Raw genomic sequence first — 24,774 nt, 5'->3', positions numbered from 1 at the left:
CATACAAATCTTGTCCATCTATGAAAGTGTTCCTGCTAAAAAAAAAAGGTTTTTTTTTTTTTTTTTTTTTGATTAATGGCTATAAATCAATCTCTGAATGTGCTATAGTGATGAAATTCGCTCCTGCTGCGCTACAATGTAAGGATTGCAGGGATGTGCTTTGTCAGTGGCTGTGACGTAGGGTTCAGCCAGGAGTTGGACAGTCGGAAGAGCGAATGAAAATGGTAGGAGGGACATTCCATCGATCTGTGGACATCCCAACTGGTTTCAGATTTCGCATCCTACGCAAAAAATAGACTAGCGTGTCAGTGGTATCCAGGGCTATCGCTCAATGCAAGCCATTTTGATCTACGGTGCCCACAGATCAATTTATAAGCGAAAATGTCAGTGGGAACTTGAACCAGACCAACGTAGGTCCTCTAAAAACAGGGGACTTTATATCTAAGAGATTTATTTTGAGTGGCCAACCCTGTTTTCTGAGACAGGCCTTAACCATGAATTTAGAATATACAACAATCACTTTAGTTTTAATATAAAAAAATCTTTTAATTCTGAAAGGATGACAAGAGCAGGAGTTTTTAAATACAAGTCAAATAGCAGTCCCACAAAAATGGATAGATCAAAGCAAAAGAGTGGACCAGTGTGAACTCAAAGTATGACTGCATATCAACCCATGTGGGAAATCAAACCCCGGCTCTCTGGTGAGGTCAGAATCCTCATGAAAAATCCAGTTCTTTTTAAACTTGTGTAGACTTTTTCAAAGCCAGAATTTTCTGGAAGGCCAAACACCTCTATTACATAACAAAAAAGGGAAAAAGACTGTTTGGATTCATTCCCCATTTTAGAGAGCAAACAGCATAGCAATACGATACAATGCCTGCTGACAAAAGGGAAAAGTGACAGCTTTGATCTGTGTATTTGCTTTTGTTTACAGTCCATTTCATGCACATCAGAGCAGAGTCACGCTAGCTGCACATGCAATCCTAAATTCCCAAAGTCAAATATTTTGCATGTCGTAGTATGAGAAACTTGTACAATGCAAGCATCATAATTAAACCGTTCCCATCCCTGATCTTATCTTGAAAATTAAGGGGTCCAACAAAGATAGTTTTACAGTTTGGATATAAGCAATAACACACAATTAGAAAATAATATTAATTGGGAGATCTCGCATGACATATCAAGCTCTTGATAAAAAATATATTTCAATAGATTACCAAACCCGTAAAAAGAAAACAAAAACTAAAGAATAAACAATTTGTACATTCTAAAGCTGAACAAGGTTAACGAAAAATTCTAAACAAAGGGAAAACCAGGAAAGGAGAAAAAGGGAGGAGAAAGAGGGAGGGGAGTGACCGGGCTTCTCAGGACAGTGGAGGGGACAGCTTTCCAGCTTTCCTCATGGAACGCAGTGCCTTCTCTCTCAGGTGCTTCTCCAGGTCGTCCAGACACTCTTCTACTTCACTGTCTGATTCCTTAAGGAAAGGTAGCATTAATTATATCATATTTCGGTTACGTTGCAAGGTAGGTGGTATGATGCTGCAGCATGCTTCATCATAGTAACAGAATAAAGGAATACAATAGCTGATGGTGCACAAGTGAACTTCTACAACCTTGTCTGACTTTGTTAATCTTGAATGAAATGCTTAGATGCAAGGCGCAGATGATATGTGAAGCATGCTAAAACCCCTCAGTAAATCAGAAGAGTAGACTTCACCTTTTTTGGGTTGGAGTCTGCATCCCCCTCCATCCCCTGGTTCTCCTGGTCATCCCCAGCAGCAACCGGCACATCACACTTCTCCTTCTTGTGTTTCTTGTGCTTCTTATGCTTCTTCTCCTTCTTGTGTTTCTTTTCCTTCTTCTTCTTCTTGTTTTTCTTTCCTCCAGGCTCGGTGTCAGAATTCTGAGATGGGGATTACAAAGCAATACCACGAGTGAGTAAGTATTTCGTTGGCATTTAGTGAGTGGGGCCAAGCAGAAGGCATGATGACCTTCATTGGTTAAACCTCTTCAGTCTTCCAACAAGTTATGGTATTGGTGCCCAGAAACACACACACCAGCTTTTACTCACAGGAGAAATCCTCTATCTAGCCACTTAGTTGAGTCAAACAAAATGTTTAATCTCACGCCATACTATTAACAGATAGCAGCTTTAAAGACTCACCTTGTTTGGAGAAGGGCTGCCAGAGCCACTGCTGGCCTTTTTAGCCGGGGGTGCAGGTGGGGATCCACTGGCTGAGTGGCCTGGAGAGGGGGAGCCTGAAGCTGGCCGCTTCAGGGCTCCTAGTTTAGGGGAACCAGACGGTGACCTTGATGACACTCTCCTCATCGGCTGGGGGCTCTGAGAGGCTCTGATAAGGAGAAACCGGAGAGAAAACGTGTGATATCTGGAACGTACACTGAATGTACAAAACATCAGGAACACCTGCTCATTCCATGACAAACTGACCAGGTGAAAGCTTTGATCCCCCCTTTTTTTTTTTTTTTTTTTACCAGTGTAGATGAAGGGGAGTAGACAAGTTAAAGCATTTTTAAGCCTCAAGACATTTGAGACATGAAGTGTGTATGTGTGCCATTCAGAGGGTAACTGGGCAAGACAAACTACTTAAGTGCCTTTGAATGGAGTATGGTGGGTGTGAGGCGCACCGGTTTGAATGTGTCAAGAACTTCAACGCTGCTGGGTTTTTCATCCTCAACAGTTTCACGTGTGTATCAAGAATGGTCCATGAACTAAAGGACATCCAGCCAACTTGACAACTATGGAAAAGCATTGGAGTCAACATGGGCCAGCATCCCTGTGGAATGCTTTCGACACCTTGTAGAGTCCATGCCCCAACGAATTGAGGCGGTTGAGGACAAAAGGGGGTGCAGCTCAATGTTAGAAAGGTGTTCCTAATGTTTTGTACACTCAGCGTACATCTAAAAATAGTGGTGGGAGTTATTGTTGTGCAGCAGAAGCTATTATGCTAATAAGACCAATTAGAGGCTGCTTACCTCTGGTTCTTGCGGGGCTCTGGTGTCCGGGACACCCTGCGGATTGCCCTGTTGCCGTGTGAGGGGGGCCTCTGGCCAGGTGGAGAGGTGTCAAAGCGCCCCTGAGGACTGGTTCGGCCACGGTTGGCAGGGGAAGGGGACAGGCGGTTACTGTGAGCAGGGGGGGGGGAGCGAGTGTCCCGGCCTGGTCGGTTGGATGGGAGCATGGGGCTTCTCTTGTGTCTGGGGGGAGAGGTGGATGAGGGAGGTGTGCGTCTCTTTTGGGGAGGGGGACTCCTGCGCTTAGGGGACCTGGAGGGACGGCGCTTGGGCACCGGGGATAGGCGTTTGGGAGAGGGAGACCCTGATAGCCTTCTTTTCTGTGGGCCCAGGGGAGTGGGGCTGTATCGCCGCTGGATGGGGGGAGAGTACCGTCTGGGGGAGGGGGAGCGTCTGCGAGGTGGTGGAGAGGGAGACCTGGGGAAACAGAGACAAGTTATTCTTTGAATCTCAGGTGTGGTGCACTGAATTCTGGAGAATTCTCAGTAATGAGGGAACCTAAAACAAGGCGTTAAGTCTTTTACCTGCGCCTAGGAGGAGAGGGAGATCTGCGACGTCTTGGGGGAGATCTGCGTCCTCCGGGGGAAGGAGAGCGTCTTTTTCTGTAGAGGGAAAACAAAGACTTACATGAGGAATGCATGTGGGACAGACAGTGTGTGTGTGTGTGTGTGTGTCTTGTTGGTGTGGGAAAAAGGTCCGAAATCTATATTCATGACTGCATGAGAGAACTGTCCGTAGCTGACCTGGGGGAGCCGTCCCGGTGTCGTCTCCTGGGGGAGGGCGAGTGACTGCGCCGCCGCCTGACATCCCCGTTCCTCGCCACTGGCCCCCCACCCGGCCTCTTGGACCCCTCACCTTCTGAGGATGATGATGATCCAGCCTCTGTTACCAATCCGAAAGAAAACAGCACACGTCATTTCCCAGCAGCAGCATGTGGATGTTTTTTTTTTTTTTTTTTTATACAAAAAAAAGCACCTAGATGGGGATTAGGGCACAGCTTCAAGACCCACAAGACGAGGGTGCAAGACGAGACGGACACAGAGTGGGTTAGGAAAAAAAAGATGGGGTGAGGTGGGGAACACAAAATTAAAACGCTTGTAACCTGAAGACGTTTCCCGATTCTGCCTGCGATACTGACGTCGCTGCTGCACAGAATCGGCTGTAGCCCCCTCTGAAACGCAAAGCAGTGAGTCTCCATTCAGAGCTATGGAAAACCGCAAAAAAAAAAAAAAAACATCCACCCACACCCACGGTGCATCACACCAGACCAAGACAGACAGGCACTAGAAGGCAAACACACCTGACTCTGATGCCTCAGACTGCCTGGGTTTCGGGACAGGAGACGGTGAATTGTTTCGCGTTCCTGGTTTCTTCTTTGAACCTGAAAATCAAAACTGTTTTAGTTGCCAGAATCTTTCCAGCAAGAACTCTACAAACGCTTGTATAACACTAGTAATAGGAGTGACGTCATGCTTGAAGAGGATGCTTGTATAACACTAGTAGTAGGAGTGACGTCATGCTTGAAGAGGATGCTTGTATAACACTAGTAGTAGGAGTGACATCATGCTTGAAGAGGATGCTTGTATAAGACTAGTAGTAGGAGTGACATCATGCTTGAAGAGGATGCTTGTATAACACTAGTAGTAGGAGTGACATCATGCTTGAAGAGGATGCTTGCTGCAGCCTGAAAATAGGTTTATGATTCAGCAGTTTCCATTAGCCAAGGCCTGCCAGTAAGGCCTCACAAAGTGTCCCACTTCTGTAACCAGGCCTGCCTAGGAATAAAGCTATCCAGGGATTTGAGATGAAGTAATGTAAACAGTTTCCAGGTCACTGACTGTATAGACATAAATCCATCCTCTAAAAGAGCATCCAGGAATGGTTGTGTATCACTTTCCCACTGACTGATCATGTGACAAGACAGTCACTATGAGGTGAGGGAATCCCATTTTTGAAAGGTGAGGAAGTTGGATAGGGCTGAGTTCATTACAGACCATTGTCGATACAGTCCCAAAATGTTTTGCATGTCTGCAGTCACGTTAAAGATATCAGACAAAAAAACAAAAAAATTAAACTGTCACTGGTCACATCATGATAATGCAAAATGCCAATATCTTGAAAACTTGACATGCACAACACCGGGACTGTATCAACAGTGGACTAATTAAAAAAAAATATATATATATAGAATATCCACCCGGAAACTGTTTAAAGCTGCACTATGCAGAAATGGCGCCGTCATTTCCTGGTTGCTAAAATTGGAATAGTTTGCCTAATTTCAGGTTGTGACAAAACAAGCACGTATAGTGTAGAGAATTATTGAACCATCTAAACTGCTGTAAAATATATTTTCCATAAACAAAACAAAAAGCATTTCCAGCTGGTGTACAAAACTGAAAGTAAAAGACTCAAACTTGACATAGAAATGGCGCACATAGAACATATATACCGCTTCTTAGACTTGCTTTCAATGAGAATGACACTGCTATAACCAGTGGAGTAAATTACTTAAGTAAAAACGCTTCAAAGTATTACGTAAGTAATTTTGGGGGGTATCGGTACTTTATTTATATTTTTCACAACTTTTACTTCACCACATTCCTAAAGAAAATAATGTACTTTTTACTACATACATTTCCCTGACACCCAAAAGTCCTCATTACATATTGAATGCTTTTAGCAAGACAGGAAAATGGTCCAATTCACACACTTATCAAGAGAACACGTGGTCATCCCTACTGCCTCTGATCTGGTGGACTCACTAAACACAAATGCATCTTCTGTAAATAATGTCTGAGTGTTGGAATGTGCCCCCTGGCAATCCGTACATTTTAAAAACAAGAAAATTAATTAATACTTTTGATACTCAAGTACATTTAAAACCAAATACTTTTAGACTTACTCAAGTAATATTTTACTGGGTGACTTCCACTTTTACTCGAGTCATTTTCTATGAAGGTATCTTTATCTTTACTCAAGTATGACAAATGGGTGCGTTGTCCCCTAACTGGCTATAACTCACATTTCTACTTGAATTTGGTCTGGTCACCGAAAAAGTTACATATTGCAGCTTTAATACACATTAGGGTAAGGATCAAAGAGAAGGGGGCATACAGTGCCTTCAGAAGCTATTCAAAAAACTTTACTTTGTCCAAATGTTGTGCTGCAGACTATTTAAAATTGATTAAAATGTAGATGTCACTGATCTATAAACAACAACCCATAATGTCAAGTATTCAATCCCTTTGTTATGGCAAGCATAACATTCATGAGTAAAAATGTGCTTAACAAATCGCATAATAAGTTACATGGACTCATTACATGTTAAATAATGGGTTAACATTATTTTTGAATGACTACCCAATCTCTGTATCCTACACATCCAATTATCTGTAAGGTCCCTCAATCAAGTAGTGAATTTCAAGCACAGATTCAAACAAAGACCAAGGAGGTGTTTCAATGCCTTGGAAAGGGCACCGAGTGGTAGGTGTAAAAAATAAAAAAGCAGAAACTGAATATCTCTATGAGCATGGTGAAGTTATTAATTAGGCTTTGGGTGGTGTAACAATACACCTAGTCATTACAAAACAATACAGGTGTCCTTCCTAACTCAGTTGCCGGAGAGGAAGGAAACTGCTCAGGGATTTCACCATGCGGCTAAGGATGATTTTAAAACGGTTACAGTTTTATGGCTGTGATCTGAGGATGGATGAACAACATTGTAGTTACTCCACAATACTAACCTAAAATGACAAAGTGAAAAGGAGAAAGCCTGTACAGAATATAAATATTCCAAAACATGCATCATGTTTGCAACAAGGCACTTAAGTAATACTGCAACAAATGTGGAAAAGAAACAAACTTTTTGTCCTTATTACAAAGCGTTATGTTTGGGGCAAATCTAACATCACTGAGTACCACTTCATATTTTCAAGCATGGTGGTGGCTGCATTGTTAGGGTATTCTTATTAATCAGCAATAACTATTTTTAAGCGTTTCAAAAACAGAATACGGCTATACGCAGAGGCAAAATCCTAGAGGAAAAACAGTTTGTCTGCTTTCCAACAGAAACTGCGAGACAAATTCACCTTTCAGCAGAACAATAACCTAAAACACATGCCCAAATAGACACGAGTAGATTATCAAGACGACATTGAATGTTCCTGAGCAGCAAAGTTACAGCTCGGACTTAAAAATCAGCTTGAAAATCTATGGCAAGACTTGAAAACGGCTGTCAGCAATGATAATCAACTTGACAGAGCTCGAAATATTTACAAAATGAATGACCAAATATTGTACAATCCAGGTGTGCAAAGTTCTGAGACTTACCCAAAAAGACTCACTGCTTTAATCGCTGCCAAAGGTGTTTATACAAAGTATAGACTCAGGGGTGTGATATCTGTATTATAATTTAATAATTTGCTAAAAACATGTTTTCACTTTGTCATTATGGGTTATTGTGTGTAGATAGATGAAAAACATTTAAATCTATTTAGAATTCAGGCTATAACAACAAAATGTGGAATAAGTCAAGGGGTATGAATACTTTCTGCAGGCACCGTAGCTTCATTTACACCGAAAACAAAAAAAAAAAACAGAACACGCAACAATTTCAAAGACTTCAAGTTAGTTCATAAGGAAATCTGTCTAAATAAACGCAGCAAAAAAAGACACTTCCCTTTTTCAGGACCCTGCCTTTCAAAGATAATTCGTAAAAAGACACGTTCACACAGATGAGCGTCCCTGCTCATCTGCGTGAACGTGCCTTAGGCATGCTGCAAGGAGGCATGAAGACTGCAGATGTGGCCAGGGCAATAAATTGCAATGTCCGTACTGTGAGACGCCTAAGACAGAGCTACAGGGAGACAGGATGGACAGCTGATCGTCCACGCAGTGGCAGACCACGTGTAACACTTGCACAGGATCGGTACATCCGAACATCACACCTGCGGTACAGGATGGCAACAACTGCCTGAGTTACACCAGGAACGCACAATCCCTCCATCAGTGCTCAGACTGTCCGCAATAGGCTGAGAGAGGCTGGACTGAGTGCTTGTAGGCCTGTTGTAAGGCAGGTCTTCACCAGACATCACCGGCAACAATGTTGCCTATGGGAACAAACCCACCGTCGCTGGACCAGACAGGACTGGCAAAAAGAGCTCTTCACTGACGAGTTGCGGTTTTGTCTCACCAGGGGTGATGGTCAGATTCGTGTTTATGGTCAAAGGAATTAGCGTTACACCGAGGCCTGTACTCTGGAGTGGGATTGATTTGCAGGTGGAGGGTCCGTCGTGGTGTGTCACAGCATCATCGGACTGAGCTTGTTGTCATTGCAGGCAATCTCAACGCTGTGCGTTACAGGGAAGACATCCTCCTCCCTCATATGGTACCCTTCCTGCAGGCTCATCCTGACATGACCCTCCAGCATGACAATGCCACCAGCCATACTGCTTGTTCTGTGTGTGATTTCCTGCAAGACAGGAATGTCAGTGGTCTGCCATGGCCAGCGAAGAGTCCGGATCTCAATCCCATTGAGCACATCTGGGACCTGTTGGATCGGAGGGTGAGGGCTAGGGCCATTCCCCCCAGAAATATCCGGGAACTTGCAGGTGCCTTGGTGGAAGAGTGGGGTAAAATCTCACAGAAAGAACTACCAAATCTGGTGCAGCCCATGAGGAGATGCACTGCAGTACTTAATGCAGCTGGTGGCCACACCAGATACTGACTGCTACTTTTGATTTTGACCCCCCCCCCCCTTTGTTCAGGGACACATTATTCCATTTCTGTTACACGGAACCCAAACCGGCTGCGCGCGAGCGCCATCGTGCATAAATTTATTTTGTCCCCCTACACCAAACGCGATCACGACACGCAGGTTAAAATATCAAAACAAACTCTGAACCAATGACATTAATTTGGGGACAAGTCGAAAAGCATTAAACATGTATGGCAATTTAGCTAGTTAGCTTGCTAGCTAATTTGTCCTATTTAGCTAGCTTGCTGTTGCTAGCTAATTTGTCCTGGGATATAAACATTGAGTTGTTATTTTACCTGAACTGCAGAAGGTCCTCTACTCTGACAAATTAATCCACACATAAAACGGCCAACTGAATCGTTTCTAGTCATCTCTCCTCCTTCCAGGCCTTTTCATCGTTGAACTTATATGGTGATCGCATCTAAACTTTCATAGTATTACCACGACTACCGTCAAAACAGTTCGTCTTTCAATCATCTCGTGGGTATAACCAATGAGGAGATGGCACGTGGGTACCTGCTTCTATAAACCAATGAGGAGATGGGAGAGGCAGGACTTGCAGCGCGATCTGCATCAGAAATAGGAACGACTTCTATTTTAGCCCTTGGTAACGGAGACGCTCGGTGGCGCGCAAGGGCAGTGTGGGTGCAATAATTGAATAACATGGATTTCTAAAATTATTTTGCGACGTGTCCGGTCTGGTCAGCATGTCATGTCTCAGTTGTTGAATCTTGTTATGGTCATACAAATATTTACACATGTTAAGTTTGCTGAAAGTAAACGCATTTGACAGTGAGAGGACGTTTCTTTTTTTGCTGAGTTTAAATTCATTAGACCCTAATCTATGGATTTCACATGACTGGGAATACAGATATGCATCGGTTGGTCACAGATACCTTAAGAAAAAGGAAGGCCTCTAGATTAGAAAAACAGTCAGTATCTGGTGTGAACACCATTTGCTTTATGCAGTGCAACATCTCCTTCGCAGAGTAGATCATGCTGTTAATTGTGTCCAGTTAAATGCTGTCCCACTGCTCTTCAATGGCTGTGCCAAGTTGCTGGATATTGGCGGGAACTGGAACATGCTGTCGTACACATTGATCCAGAGCATCCCAAACATGCTCAATGGGTGACATGTCTGGTGAGTATACAGGCCATGGAAGAACTGGGACATGAATATAATAATATATGCCATTTAGCAGATGCGTTTATCCATAACGCCTTACAGTCATGCATGCATACATTTTACGTATGGGTGGTCCCAGGAATTGTGGACAGACCCTTGCGACATGGGGCCGTGCATTATTTTGCTGAAACATGAGGTGATGGCGGCGAATGAATAGCACGACAAGGGGCCTCAGGATCTTGTCACGGTATCTCTGTGCATTCAAATTGCCATTGATAAAGAGCAATTGGGTTCTTTACCCGTAGCTTATGCCTGCCCATACCATAACTCCACCATGGGGCACTCTGTTCACAACGTTGACATCAGCAAACCACTCACATAGGCAAAGCCATACACGCTGTTTGCCATCTGTCCTTGTACAGGTGAAACCAGGATTCATCCATGAAGAGCAAACTTCTCTAGCGTGCCAGTGGCCATCGAAGGAGAGCATTTGCCCACTGAAGTCAGTTACGACGCTGAAATGCAGTCAGTTCAAGACCCTGGTGAGGACGACGATTATGCAGATGAGCTTCCGTGAGACGTTTTCTGACAGATTGTGCAGAAATTCTTTGGTTGTGCAAAGCCATAGTTCCATCAGCAGTCTGGGTGGCTGGTCTCAGACAATACCGCATGTGAAGAAACCGAATGTGGAGGTCCTGGGCTGGCGTGGTTACACGTGGTCTGCAGTTGTGAGGACGGTTGGACGTACTGCCAAATTCTCTAAAACGACATTGGAGGCGGCTTATGGTAGAGAAATTAACATTAAATTCTGTAGCAACAACTCGTGGAGATTTTGTCAGTCAGCATGCCAATTGCAGGCTCCCTCAACATGAGACATCTGTGGCATTGTGTAATGTGACAAACCTGCACATTTTAGTGGCCTTTTATTGTGTAATGACCATGCTGTATAATCATCTTCCTGATATGCCACAGCTGTCAGGTGGATGGATTATCTTGGCAAAGGAGAAATGCTCACTAACAGGGATGTAAGCTAATTTGTACGCAACATTTTAAATAAGATTTTTGTTCGTATGGAAAAATTCTGGGATCTTTTATTTCAGCCCATGAAACATGGGACCAACACTTCACATGCTGCAATTATAATTTTGTTCATTATGGAATGGAGAAAAGTAAGTAGAGCTAACATACCAGCTGATCTGGATGGGGAGGCGGAGGCCCGGCCCTTTCTGGCCCGCGGGGAGGCAGAGCGTTGTGTCTTCCCAGAGGGGCTGCCATTAGGGGCTCTTCTCCTGGAGGGGCTGAGGGAGGGGTCAGCTGCATGGCCGCGGGGCTGTTTCCTGGGTGGTGTGGTTGACGTTCTCTTCAATGCCTTCTTATGAGGTGAATGAGACGTAGAGCTGCTCCCAGAGGATGATGGGGAGCGAGAGCGCCGTCTATGGGAGACGAACAGAACAAATCAACCACAACTGCTGTTTGGTAAGGTAGCTAGTTAATTCCAAAAGGCTGTTAATGACAGCTTCAGTGACAGGCAATTCTGCTACACTTCTATGGCCCTCCACTCACCTGCGGACAGGGGAGCGACTGCGCCTGTGTCTGGGGCCTGGGGGGCCACGTCTGGGGGGGCTCCTACGACGAGGGGACAACCGTCTCCTGGGGCTCGGCCTCCGCCGGGGGGAGTAAGATCTGGAGCGTGATCTGGGTCGTCTGCGGGAGCGGGAATGGGAGCGAGATCGGTGGTGGAGCCTGTCTCTCCTGCTGTCCTTCTCCCTTTCCCTGGGCTTGGGCCTCTCCTTTTTAGGAGCCTTACCTGGGGAGGGTTCTTTGACCTCAGTCACAGAGTCAGGTACCACAACAACAGTGTCCGGCTTCACCACATCACTGGAAAATTAAAACATAATACAAATTAGATTACATTTTGATGTCAAGAATGGAATCAACAATCCGGACAAATCCCCATCCCTGCATATTTCCAGATACAGTCGGTGCCCAAACATTTCCCTTACCTGGTGGAGGAGGCCTCCTGAATGACTGGCTCAGGCATGGTGCTCTCTGAGGTGTCTGGCTCAGGCTGGGGCTCCTCAGTGCTCTGGGGCAGGGTAACACTGACAAGGGTGACAGCTGGGGCTGGTGGTGGAGGGGAGCTGCTGGGACTTGGCTTACGCCTCGGTGAGCGGGAGTGACTGCGCTTCCTCTCCCTCTTCACTGGAGATCGTCTCCGTGGAGACTGTGACCTTGACTTCCTCCTGTACCAGAAGAGAGCCATAAGAGCCAACGCCATATGAATTATCTTATACATTTTGATTGAGGTCGACTTTCAAGTGCTTTTATTTAATGCGGTTCTCACCTTCTGGGGCTCTCCCTTTCTCTGTTTTCTTTGTTTTCCTTTTCCTTCTTCTCATCATCAATCTTCTTCAGAGAGGCGAGCTTCTCTTGCTCAATCTGCAACAGACAACAGCATGCGAGGCCAAAGCAGTAAAACACTGTACAAATTAGGGCTGCACGATTAAATCGAAATCAATTCAAAATAGCAATATTGACATGTGCAACATCTATCTCGCATGAAGCTGAGATTCTTTGATACAACAAAAACGAAACTATGGTGCCTTCTCCAATGAGATGCGCTAGACTCCGTTCACGCTTTACACACAGAGGATGCTGACCAATCACAAGTGTCCCCTTAACTTCTCTAGGATAGGGTGCAGAGTTTTCACTTAGGGAAAAATAGCGTGCGCAATTTCAACTTCGTGCTACTCATCCCCAGAATATAAGATATGCATATAATTAGTAGATTTGGATAGAAAACACTCTGAAGTTTCTAAAACAGTTTGAATCATATCTGTAAGTATAACAGAACTTATATAGCAGTCAAAACCCTGAGGACTAACTTTTTTATTGTTCAGTTCCTCTATGTTCAATGGATTGTGTTGGGCAAACCAGAATTCTAATCAGTAAATGCGCAGTTTCTACTGCTTCCACTGGATGTCGCCATTGTATGGAAAATGGTTAAGGTTTTTTCATAGTGAGGTGAAAACGATATTAACCCGGAAGTGGAGTGACGTCGTTTGTTTATGTTTGAGATTTGGGCAAGAAATGAAATGTTCCGTGAGTTTGTTGATATCCTGTATTGAAAACAGATTGACCTGTCTTCAATTTGATCGATTATTAACGTTTACAAATACCTTAAGCTGTATTACAAAAGTACTTTGAAATGTTTTGGCAAAGTTTAGAGGTAATTTTTTGTTAGATATTGTGTCGTGATTTTGCTCAAATTGAACGCTGTTTTTCCTGGTACAACGGCGCCAAATAAATGGACAATTTGGATATATATGGACGGAATTAATCGAACTAAAGGACCACTTGTGATGTTTATGGGACATATTGGAGTGCCAACAAAAGAATCTCATAAAAGGTAATGCGTTTTTTATATTTTATTTCTGCGTTTTGAGTAGCGCCGGCATGGTTGAAATATGCTTCTCTCTCTGTTTACTATGGTGTATCCTCAGATAATAGCATCGTTTGCTTTCGCCGAAAAGCCTTTTTGAAATCTGACATGTTGGCTGGATTCACAACGAGTGTAGCTTTAATTTGATATCTTATATGTGTGATTTAATCAAGTTTAATTTTATATAATTTTTTTGAATTTGGCGCTCTACATTTTGACATGGCTGTTGGGACGCAAGCGTCCCATCTATCCCAGAGAGGTTAAAGCACAGTTAGATGCAGGTGAGGAGAGAAAGTGCTTCCCCTCCAAAGTGTGTTGGAAACATGAGTGCTGCTAGTGCTAACGAAAAGAAAACATCCCACCGTAGACCAGGGTTTTGCGTTAGGAAAATTTGGCGACCGGCAAGATTTTAACTTACCGGACATCCATGTGCATTGTGTGCTTAAAGCATTTGGGCATCCACCCACGGTGCTTAAAAGCATATTTAGATTATTGTAATTATCCTGTAAAGTAGTAATAAAATAAAGTAGAACGATGTTATGTCACCATAACAGGTTTTAATTGAAAAGCAAAACATAGCCTGTTGCGTCTTCATCCCTGCTATAAATCATGAGAATATAAAAAATAATTTAGCCTAGAAGAACAAGTTGCCTACACAGTAAACAAACTCAAAATATATTTATATAATTTGCGAGTGACCTGTCCTATAGACTATTTGTATGAAAATGTTAATAAATAAAACAGCTGTTTTCAAATACAATCTAGGCCTCTAATTTAATTTAGCCCAGGCATGAACATTTTAATTAGGCCTAATAAAATAACAAAAACATGGCTGTCTACGAATATCAGGGCTGGCCAGTCACGGCTAGAAGAGATCCAACTTTTGTCTAATTAACATCATTCTTGACTTTTCGTAGCAGGTTAGCTGAATGTAGCAGGTTGGGAGAATTAGGTCACGGTTAGGAAAAGGGCTAGGTTTAGCTAAAATTGAAAAAAATCCACCTTTGCCATTATTTTGACAAAAGCTGGATCTCGTCTAGCCATGACCGGGCCGGCCCGCTTCACTACCGCTGCGATTCAGCTCCACAGCAGTGGAAAAGGACACTCGAGGAAGCCACAAACTGAAGAAACTAGAAAACTGACATTGGACAATCAAATTTGATAACAAATGTTAATTTACATAAGGCTGAAAAAAGGCCCGCGCCATGCATTTATAAAAGTACTCATTTCGAAAGCTGAAATTCTCTCTTCTTAGTTCTACTGGATGACGTTAATATATGTTGTTTATTGTAATTTGAACTATCGTGGGGGTCATGGCTCGTGTGGTATGTGATAAACGTGGCTTATTGATAACTCTGTTACCGACTATAGGCAGTTGGCTGCCTAGTGATTGCAACGCCGATGTGAATAGTTGGCAACCATGTTTCGTTTCCAGGTGCAACTGAATAAGCTCAACTGAAATGCACACATTACTCTGTCAATCCATTCCAAATCTTCATACTATACACGACAAAGGCAGCATGTGTTGATTTTGCCTAGGGCACCAGCAGAACTTCTCGGACCAGGCCTGACAAACACTTCTTGAGGACGCCTGTACTCCGTTTTGGATAAAGAATCCCCTCTCGGGGGGGTACACCGGAAACAGGGATAATCAACTCAATCTTTGCCAATTTTTCAGGGTAGACTTAGCTGAAGTCCCTCATGAAGACCGTGCGTCGTTTGCGTGAGTAATAATAGAAACACACAAATTTCCAAACAGCTTGAGGATTTATTAGCCTCAAGTATATCTGCCTTTGAAGTTGGAGCACATCGACTGGCATGTCCATCAATAAAAAGCCTTATTTTGCAACGGATTTTTACATTCTCCCTTGCAATTTGGCCAGAAACAATTATTTATTGGCTTTTTTATTTATTTAACATTTTTAATAGGCCAAAGGCCGAACATAACCGGTTAACGGACACCATGCGGCAGCCACATTTGTGATAGAAATCACTGAGGTTCTCATAGACAAAGACATGATTCCGATTTACACAGTCAGCAAAGACTGCTTCAAGAAGACGACTAACAAGCTAGACAGGAGATACAAGATTCCATCTCGCACATATTTCTCCCAAGTCTCCATCCCAACACTGTATAACAAAATGAAGAAGTTGAAACAGAGCGCACACATGATTATTACACGACTACAGCAGACCTTTGGTAGTAGAACAACCGACCCCCTAGATTCGTTTGACAGTACACTTTATTGAAGAGGAGTTTCAACTTAAAAGGTCTTTGCTTGTAAACATCATAGGCTACATCCCATAGATCACACAGGACAAAACATCGCTCTGGTGTTGCGAGAAGCTTTAGCCGCCTGAATGAGGAGCAGCAAGTGTGCACAACGATAATGGCACACACATTGTCATGGCCATCGTATTGAATGACAACCAGACACCAATGTTTTGGACACAGCCAATTGCAATTGGTAGGCTATATGTTAAGGCACTTGGACTTAGAATTTCAATTAAAATAATGATTAATCCTACTTATACATAATTACACAATCATAAGCTTCCTTCCAATTCAATATGCAGCCTATGGCTGCCTGTATAAATAATTAACTTAAATAACCTTAAGTTCATTATTTAATGGTAAAATAGGAACTCATATTAATTCATAAGTGTTGCGCTTATAGCACACTATTTTGAGGCTCATGTTAAATGTATGTTAATATGTACACTACAGTTCAAAAGTTTGGGGTCACTTAGAAAATCTTGTTTTTGAAAGAAAAGCACATTTTTTGTCCAGTAAAATATCAAACTGATCAGAAATACCGTGTAGACATTGTTAATGTTCTAAAAGACTATTTTAGCTGGAAACGGCTGACTTTTAATGGAATATCTACATAGGCGTACAGAGGCCCATTATCAGCAACCGTCACTCCTGTGAAATAGTACCCGCAAAACACCAGTCTCCAGGATGCTGGCCTGCCCGGTGTCTGTTCTTTTTCCCACCTTAATATTCTATTTTTATTGGCCTGTCTGAGATATGGCTTAGTCTTGGCAACTCTGCCTAGAAGGTCAGAATCCCGGAGTCGCCTCTTCACCGTTGACGTTGAGACGGGTGTTCTGCGGGTACTATTTAATGAAGCTGCCAGTTGAGGAGTTAATCGCCTGTTTCTCAAACTAGACACAAATGTACTTGTCCTCTTGCTCAGTTGTGCACCAGGGCCTCCCAATCTTTCTATTCTGGTTAGAGCCAGTTTGCGGTGTTCTGTGAAGGGAGTAGTACACAGGGTTGTACGAGATCTTCAGTTTCTTGGCAATTTCTCGCATTGAATAGCCTTCCTTTCTCAAAACAAGACTAGGCTGACAAGTTTCAGAGGAAAGCTCTGTTTCTGGCCATTTTGAGCCTGTAATCAAACCCACAAATGCTGAAGCTCCAGATACTCAACTAGTCTAAAGAAGGCCAGTTTTGTTGCTTCTTTAAATCAGCACAACAGTTTTCAGCTGTGCTAACATACCTGCAAAATAGTTTTCTAATGATCAATTAGCCTTTTAAAATTATGAACTTGGATTAGCTAGCACAGCGTGCCATTGGAACACAGGAGTGATGTTGCTGATAATGGGCCTCTGTACGCCTATGTAGATATTCCATTCAAAATCAGCCGCTTCCAGCTAAAATAGTCATTTACAACATTAACAATGTCTACACTATTTCTGATCAATTTTATGTTATTTTAAATGGACCAAAAATGTGCTCTCTTTCAAAAACAAGGACATTTCTAAGTGACCCCAAACTTTTGAATGGTAGTGTAGGTGTAATGATCCTCTATCTATCCATCTATTATCATAAGTACAACAATGTTGGAAAATATTTCTCATTTAGTTTTGTGTTTATTTAGCACAGTATGTATTCATTCATATGATCTCATTTTTATTTTTTTTATCCCACTTTCTCCACAATTTTCGTGGTATCCAATCGCTAGTAATTACTATCTTGTCTCATCGCTACAACTCCCGTACGGGCTCGGGAAAGACGAAGGTCGAAAGCCATGCGTCCTCCGAAGCACAACCCAACCAAGCCGCACTGCTTCTTAACACAGCGCGCCTCCAACCCCGGAAGCCAGCCGCACCAATGTGCCGGAGGAAACACCGTGCACCTGGCCCCCTTGGTTAGCGCGTACTGCGCCCGGCCCGCCACAGGAATCGCTGGAGCGCGATGAGACAAGGATATCCCTACCGGCCAAACCCTCCCTAACCCGGACGACGCTAGGCCAATTGTGTGTCGCCCCACGGACCTCCCGGTCACGGCCGGCTGCGAACCCAGAGACTCTGGTGGCGCAGCTAGCACTGCGATGCAGTGCCCTAGACCACTGCGCCACCTGGGAGGCCCATATGATCTCATTTTAGAAGTGATGTTCTCTACCCCGACACTTGTTTTAACCATGAATTAAGTATAACCAGTGTTAGAAAATGTCAATATCTTGCAAAAAATTATCACGTGTCTAAATCGTTCAGCCCAGTAGAAATACACGTGCCTGACAAGGTTGTGATTGAGATTGTGTCTGGTTGCTTACCTGTCTCTGTTTGATCTCCTCTTTCTTCTGCTCTAGGAAGGCGGAGGGGATACCGGCGATGTTGTCCTGAGCGCTGAGCAGCAGAGGCCACAGGTCCCTCATGAACTCTCTGGCATTCTTCCCATTCAGGAAGCCCGTCAGGTTGATCTGCATCATCTTACTGTCCGGGTGCTGCAACACACACACCAAGGGAGAGAGAAAGACAACACACCAATTTAACACGGAGGGAGAACTCACAAGAGTAAAAGGAGGGGGAGGGGGGTCTCGCTCAGGCGACTGCCCCCCCTTGTTTCCTTACTAAGCTACACCTGCCTGCTAAATAATAGCAGCCATCTTCATAACAAAACAATAGCTACAGTATGACCCTTGTGCCCCAACACAGACTGCTTCATGGAAACAAACTTTGTTCTGTTGACTTGAGGCTGTGATAAAATTGTGCAATTCAAAATCTTTATCGCCACCCCATTAGTTAGGTAATTGAAACCTGAAACTGAGAATAGCTGAGGGGAGACAAAACTAGAACATCATCCATGTATAAGCACCCCCACTGCATGCATTAAGGCAGTTTCCCTTAAAATAAACCCCCCAGCCATCACTAACATTTTCATCAATTATGATAGAAAATAACTGACCAGATATCTTTCCTTGCCAGTCTTCCCACTAGTTTCCCTGCCCTATTGTTCTCGGTCTCCCCAGTCTACTCTTTGAGAGATGAACAGATATCCACAAAACAGAGTGCATCAAAACCCAACACTGCGAGTACAGTCCCGGTGTCCTCAGCGTGTCCCGCAGGATCAGTGGGTATGGAGCGCCCGAGTCTCCTGCAGAAAGAGACGCTCCCTTGGCTTGCTTCCGACTCCCTAGTGCTTGAGACTCAACCACCTTGAGTTTATTGTTATATCATTTATCTAAATTGCAAGAGACGAACAAGCAATAATGAGTGCACAAGACATTTGAAAGGGGTTTTATTTCAACATGTAGGTCAAGAATTAAAGTTAGATACCCCTTTAGCTCACTAACAATGACGATTAAGGACTTTTCTTATCATTACTGTGCATTTAACCTCTCTAGGCTAGGGGGCGGTATTTTCACATCCGGATGAAAAGCGTGCCCAAAGTAAACTGCCTGCTACTCAGGCCCAGGAGCTAGGATATGCATATTATTAGTAGATTTGGATAGAAAACACTGACGTTTCTAAAACTGTTTGAATGATGTCTGAGTAAAACAGAACTTATTTGGCAGGCGAAACCCCGAGGACAAACCATCCAGATTTTTTTGGGGGGGAAGTCACTCTATTCTATGGGTTTTCTATGTGGATCTAGATTTCTAAAAGGCACTTGCTTGCCGTTTCTATCGCTTCCACTGGATATCAACAGTCTTTAGAAATTGGTTGATGTTTTTCCTTTGAGAAATTAAGTAGGGCTGTTCAGAACGAGGGTCGGGTCTATTGTACTGTTGTGGTTGGGGCGCGCCACCTGAAAGTTCGCCCCACTTTGTTTTCGTCCGGTATTGAACACAGTTTATCCCGTCTTAAATTTGATCAATTATTTACGTTAAAAAATATCTAAAGTTCTATTAGGAAAGTTATTTGAAATGTTTGGATAAAGATTACAGGTAACTTATTAGATATTTTGTAGTCATGTTGCGCGAGTTGGAACCAGTGATTTTCTGGATCAAACGCGCCAAATATATTGACATTTTGGAGCTATAACGACGGAATTAATCGAACAAAAGGACCATTTGTGATGTCTATGGGACATATTGGAGTGCCAACAGAAGGTAAGGCATGAATTATATCGTTATCTCTGAGTTTTGTATCGCGCCTGGCGGGATGAAATATGATTGTCTGTGTTTGTTTGATGGGGTGCTGTCCACCGATATAGAATGGTTTGCTTTCACCGTAAAGCCTTTTTGAAATCTGACACCGTGGCTAGATTAACAAGAAGTTAAGCTTTATTTTGACATATTGCATGTGTATTTAAGAATGTAAATATTTACAATTCTGTAGATTGAATTTGGAGCCCTGCACATTCACTGGATGTTGGTCAGGTGGGACGGTAGCGTCCCATCTAGCCTAGAGAGGTTAAAGCATTTAGCTTAAAAAACCCACCCCAAAAAAATAACAGCACAGAAACTAAATAAAATCGTTAAGAGGTAGCTGAATGTATTTTCCCTCCCAGTATTAGGCTAGGTTCACTAAAACAAATAGTAAGAGAACTTACAGGATTCCAGCAACACCTTTGTATGAACATAAAGCATCCTAGGGTTGTTGGGAGTCATATGTTCATTAAAAAACAGTTGTGGAATAACTAGAAGGCTATCAATACCCTTCAACATTTCCTATGTCTGGGGTTTCATCCAGTTAATTATATGTAATTTCCCCTTGAAGTAATGTTTTATATGCCAAATGCTAGTTAAGCTGGGGGGGGGGGGCAATGTGGTAGAATGCACGAGTATAATTTTAACCATGAGATTAGATTTCCCAACTTGAGGACAATTTCAAGGAGGGGCAATGAAATGTAACAAACTAAGGAAAACTTGGACATCTAGTGCACTGATTTATTTATGCAGAACAGGGTCCATGTGCAATGTAGTATTCAAAAATCACGTAGTGGGCTAGGTAATAATGTTTAAAGCACCGTTTTGCCACAGCCCAGATTGAAGATACTACGGATGTAATTTTAATATGAACTAATTAAATGACGATCAATAGTCTAACAGTTCAACTCTATTCTCAGTCAATTTTTTTCACCATCCAAAGACAGGCTAGAGGAGATAAAGAAAAACTAGCGGTGCGATTCAAAAGTATATGGAGAAAATGGCATGGCATTGTCCAAGTGTTTCTATCACTAGCATGTTGATCCCTGAACATAACTCACCTCAAACCACACACTGCATCAGGGAGAGTTGGGCTCAGTGACACTTTGGGCTCAGCAGAGAGCTAATAAGGTGTTGGTGCTATACTTCTGATGCAAGGTATAACATCCATAATGGTTCAGGCCTTTTGAATCATAAATCACATCATCATTAGAAAACTGTGGCACAAAGGCACTTTGTCAAATATCACAGCAAAAACTTTGGGTCATTCAAATTATGTATATTGTACACCGGTGGTCGCTCTTTCCCCATCTGCATTTATATTGTGTCTTATCAATACACTTTATTAAATCAACCTCTCTTTGCCTTGTATTAAGTTAATATAAATAACATCTGATGTACATACAAGAACAGGGAGGAATTGGAGTCAATAGTATTACCTTTTCTTCCAGCTGGTTAAATATAAATTCTATGACGACGTCATCCTCGAACCCCAGGATCTCCGTCACTCGCTGAGTGATCCAAGGTTTGACGACCTCCAGGTTCACCTTGGTCATATCCACCTAGGGGAGGAAGAATCAGGAAGTAGTTCAAACACATGCCTAACTTCAACCCATTGCACACTTAAAGGGATATGTAGAGATTTTGGCAATGAGTCAGATGAACTTGTGGATTCCATTTTTATGTCTCAGAGTCTAGTATGAAGTAAGTTTGAGGTAGTTTCTATGCTAACTAGCAATAGTGCAATGACTGGAAGTCTATGGGTATCTGTTAGCATGGATACCCATAGAAAACCAGTCATTGCGCCAGCGCTATTTAGCAACTTCCTTTAAACTGCATGCAGATTTAAAAATGGCATCCACCAGTTCATCTGACTCTGGGGAAGTAGGTAAAGGGCATCCCTTTAAACAAAATTAGGCAATATAGAAATTACCATATTTACTTGTGGGGGCATTTCAATTCAATTAAAAGATGTGCTTTGATGAGTGTTGTTTATACCTTCTTTTCCAGACATTCTGCAAATTTCAGTTGCTTTAGAAGTTTCTTCTGCTTGTTGCTGAAGCGATTGTCCTGTTCTGCACTTGTGCCCTGTAAGAAACAAGAACAAAACATCTGTATCAACTATTACAATACATGTTTGTTCTTGTCCTTGCCTCAGACACTTAGCTGAGGAACGCTAAACTCCGTTTTCTTATATCGATGCAGCGTAGAGTATTGATAACTGGCCGCGCGATTTGCTAGCAACAACATTGTCCTACATGTACACGCACAGGAATAATTCTATATCCAACTGATTATGGCAGTAGGCAGATTATGCAAGTCATATAAACATACTTTGCTCATCTTAAATTGGCGTACGATCAAAATCGAAGTAAGCATACACCAATTTAAACAACTGGTTTTCTAAGCAATCTCAGATTATTAGGACATGTAAACACCTTAAAATCAGCGCTCCAGCAGTGTATTTGATCTGCCCATGTGCCCAGCACAGTTGTGCAAGCCTGCCTCTTTAGCACACGTTTAGGGAGTTCGGAACAATGGATGACTCTTATTAAGTTTGTATGTGGAGACTATTTCTATGTCCAAACTCAATCATATATACTCCCCAAAAATAACCTGGTCACTGGGGTATAACGTTAATTTTGAGTGGCAATTTTCTGCATTTAACAGTGTGCCACCAGGTAGCTTGATTTCAGAAGTGTCCATGTAAAGAGGATTGTTAGGGAATCCGTTCTTCTTGCAAAGTAAGGTATCGTTTAAAAAGATATATATTAATCTGACTATCCACAATAATCGCATTATTGTGGGCATGTAACGTTAACCGTACTCATTGAGTCACCATCGGTCAATAGGCTTTCCTGTACAACTGCGGTCCATAAACGGGGTGCTGAAATTCCTACTTTTAATATAAACTTTCATTTAATACAACGGACTTTTTCCTAATTTGTGTTAAAATTAGGGAAAAGGCGGTAATTGTATTTTAGAAATGTTTTATTTAAAAGTATGAATTTCACCATCGCGCGGAAGGACAGCAGTTGTACTGGACAAACATTTACAGGTAAACGTTTTCAGAATTGACATTCTTACAATTATCTATTGATGGTGACTCGATGTTTTTTGCAGTAACGTTAAATCGCGCCACCAGCAACACTCAATTCCGCCTCGATGTAAGATAACGTCAGCTAATGTTAGCTACGTCACAACAGTTAAACATAACGTTAGCCGACTTTAGAAACATATGACACATATACAAGTAAATTATGTAGAAATTAAGTCCATAATATGATCACTTATTATGCAGAATAAACGTCAGTTTATGTTGCTAGCTAACCTTAGTGTTAATCGCGATGTGCGATAAGGCCCGAGTACGAGCACTGTAACATGCACAGCCCGACTAACGTTACAGTAGTATGGCTAGAATTATACAAAGCCATTTTGCAACCAAGTCTTATAATAGGTAACACATGATTGTAGTTATCACCCTTAACTACATCAGTAATGACAATCATTTGAAAATGGGAACACACAACATTCGCACAATTTATCGGCTAGCTTCAATCCAACGTATATATTGCTAAGCTAGTTAGCTAGCTAACAGTTAGCTGGATAACTTGCTAGCTAACGCAGCCGCCATCTTTACATTAGCTCCTCATTGCAGCGGAATGGCGCACGAGCTCGTCCGTCTACAATGGCACATACTTACAATTACAAACGAATATATTATACATTTGGAACACCATTTAACGAGTAATAGTACAACTTTAAATATCTTACGCGGAAGAACCCCGCGTCCATGTTATAAGTTGAGAAAGATGTAAAAGTGGGTGTTTGGTGGAGTCTGGAAAAAGACGTGCTCACAGCGCTGTCCAGGACCTGCTAACAAAACCCCAAGATACAGCGCGCGACAGGGCTCCTCCTTCTTAGCAGAACGGAAGCAGCGATGACGAGAACAACAGGTTCTTCTACACTTTTTCTGAAAGACGCTAGTCAGATTCCCATAACGATTAATGTGATAGAATCCTTTCCCAATGCATCTGGTCTGCATCACAGTGCTAGAGGCGTCACTACAGACCCGGGTTCGATCCCCGGCTATATCACAACCGGCCGTGATCGGGAGTCCCATAGGACGGCGCACAATTTGCCCAACGTCGTCCGGGTTAGGGGAGGGTTTGGCCGAGATAGGCCGTCATTGTAAATAAGAACTTGCCTTGTGAAATAAATAAATATTATGGTATTCCAGTGAAAGAAGAACTTACATATTTAGGCATAACTATTACTAAGGACTAGAAGTCTAGAGGCTTACAAAATGTTAACCCTCTTATTAAAAAAAACCCAGAAGAAGCTTAATCAATGGCTACAGAGGGACTTATTTTTTAAAGGAAGAGTCCTAATAACCAAGGCTGAGGGTAACTGTAGGCTAGCATATGCCGCTCTATCTTTATATCTTGACGGTAAAGAGATAGACCAGATGCTTTTCAACTTTCTGTGGAGAAACCTTACCCATTACATTAGGAAAACTGTTGTAATGAATACTTATGAGTATGGTAGGGTGAATTTTCTGGACTTTACTACCTTATATAATACCTTTAAGATCAATTGGATAAAACAAGTCCTAAGAAGACACAAGTCTATGTGGAACTTTATTCTTCATGTCTTCTCTACTTTTGGTGGCCTTTACTTCATGTTGGTTTGCAGTTATAATATTGACAAAGTTCCAGTGAAACTGTTTTTCATCGGCAGGTTTTCTTGTCATGGTCCTTAATTTCTAACCATAATTTTTCTCCACACAGATATTATATATAGAATAATCAGGATATATTGTATAAAAATACTTCTTTGTTTTTAGAATATTGGTTCTGAAATAATATCCTATTGGTGAGCCAACTTGTAAATGCAGAGGGTCTTTTACTGAATTATAAGAAATTATTTTCACTTTACAAGATCCCTGTAACACCTAAAGATTTTGCAATTGTTTTAGATGCCATTCCCTCAGGTGTTGCTTTATTTTTCAGGACCGTGTCAAGACCTGACCCTCAGG

The 24,774-nt window shown here is 42.5% G+C and overlaps 1 protein-coding gene across 4 annotated transcripts; it reads right to left on the bottom strand.

Moving 5' to 3' along the window:
• Positions 1-520: 520 nt before the first annotated feature.
• Positions 521-23,708, bottom strand: LOC139530715 (serine/arginine repetitive matrix protein 1-like). Of its 4 annotated transcripts, none has more exons than XM_071327354.1 (16): positions 23,511-23,708; positions 21,735-21,824; positions 21,176-21,298; positions 17,919-18,089; positions 12,259-12,353; positions 11,918-12,157; positions 11,478-11,792; positions 11,103-11,347; positions 4,334-4,414; positions 4,136-4,204; positions 3,777-3,915; positions 3,558-3,635; positions 2,995-3,450; positions 2,165-2,351; positions 1,718-1,903; positions 521-1,475 (listed from the first exon to the last, which is right to left on the bottom strand). In XM_071327354.1, the coding sequence occupies exons 1-16, from the start codon at positions 23,529-23,531 to the stop codon at positions 1,365-1,367; spliced, it is 2,607 nt and encodes an 868-aa protein (XP_071183455.1). In that variant the 5' UTR covers positions 23,532-23,708; the 3' UTR covers positions 521-1,364. The 4 variants fall into 4 exon arrangements, with proteins under 4 accessions (XP_071183455.1, XP_071183457.1, XP_071183456.1 ...); XM_071327356.1 differs by having other exon boundaries at positions 521-1,468; XM_071327355.1 differs by lacking the exon at positions 4,136-4,204.
• Between the last annotated feature and the right edge of the window lie 1,066 nt (positions 23,709-24,774).

This window comes from Salvelinus alpinus, chromosome 9 (genome assembly GCF_045679555.1).
Source record: "Salvelinus alpinus chromosome 9, SLU_Salpinus.1, whole genome shotgun sequence".
NCBI lineage: Eukaryota > Metazoa > Chordata > Actinopteri > Salmoniformes > Salmonidae > Salvelinus > Salvelinus alpinus.
The sequence above is the reverse complement of the archived record's forward strand: the minus strand, read 5'-3'. Positions and strand labels throughout refer to the sequence as shown.

Excerpts from the sequence above, each read along its gene's own strand:
- LOC139530715 (XM_071327354.1), bottom strand. The coding sequence starts at position 23,531 with ATGGACGCGGGGTTCTTCCGC. Across the intron at positions 21,299-21,734 it reads CAGAATGTCTGGAAAAGAAG|GTGGATATGACCAAGGTGAA; the intron begins GTATAAACAACA and ends TTCCTCCCCTAG. Across the intron at positions 1,904-2,164 it reads GCAGCCCTTCTCCAAACAAG|AATTCTGACACCGAGCCTGG; the intron begins GTGAGTCTTTAA and ends TCCCCATCTCAG.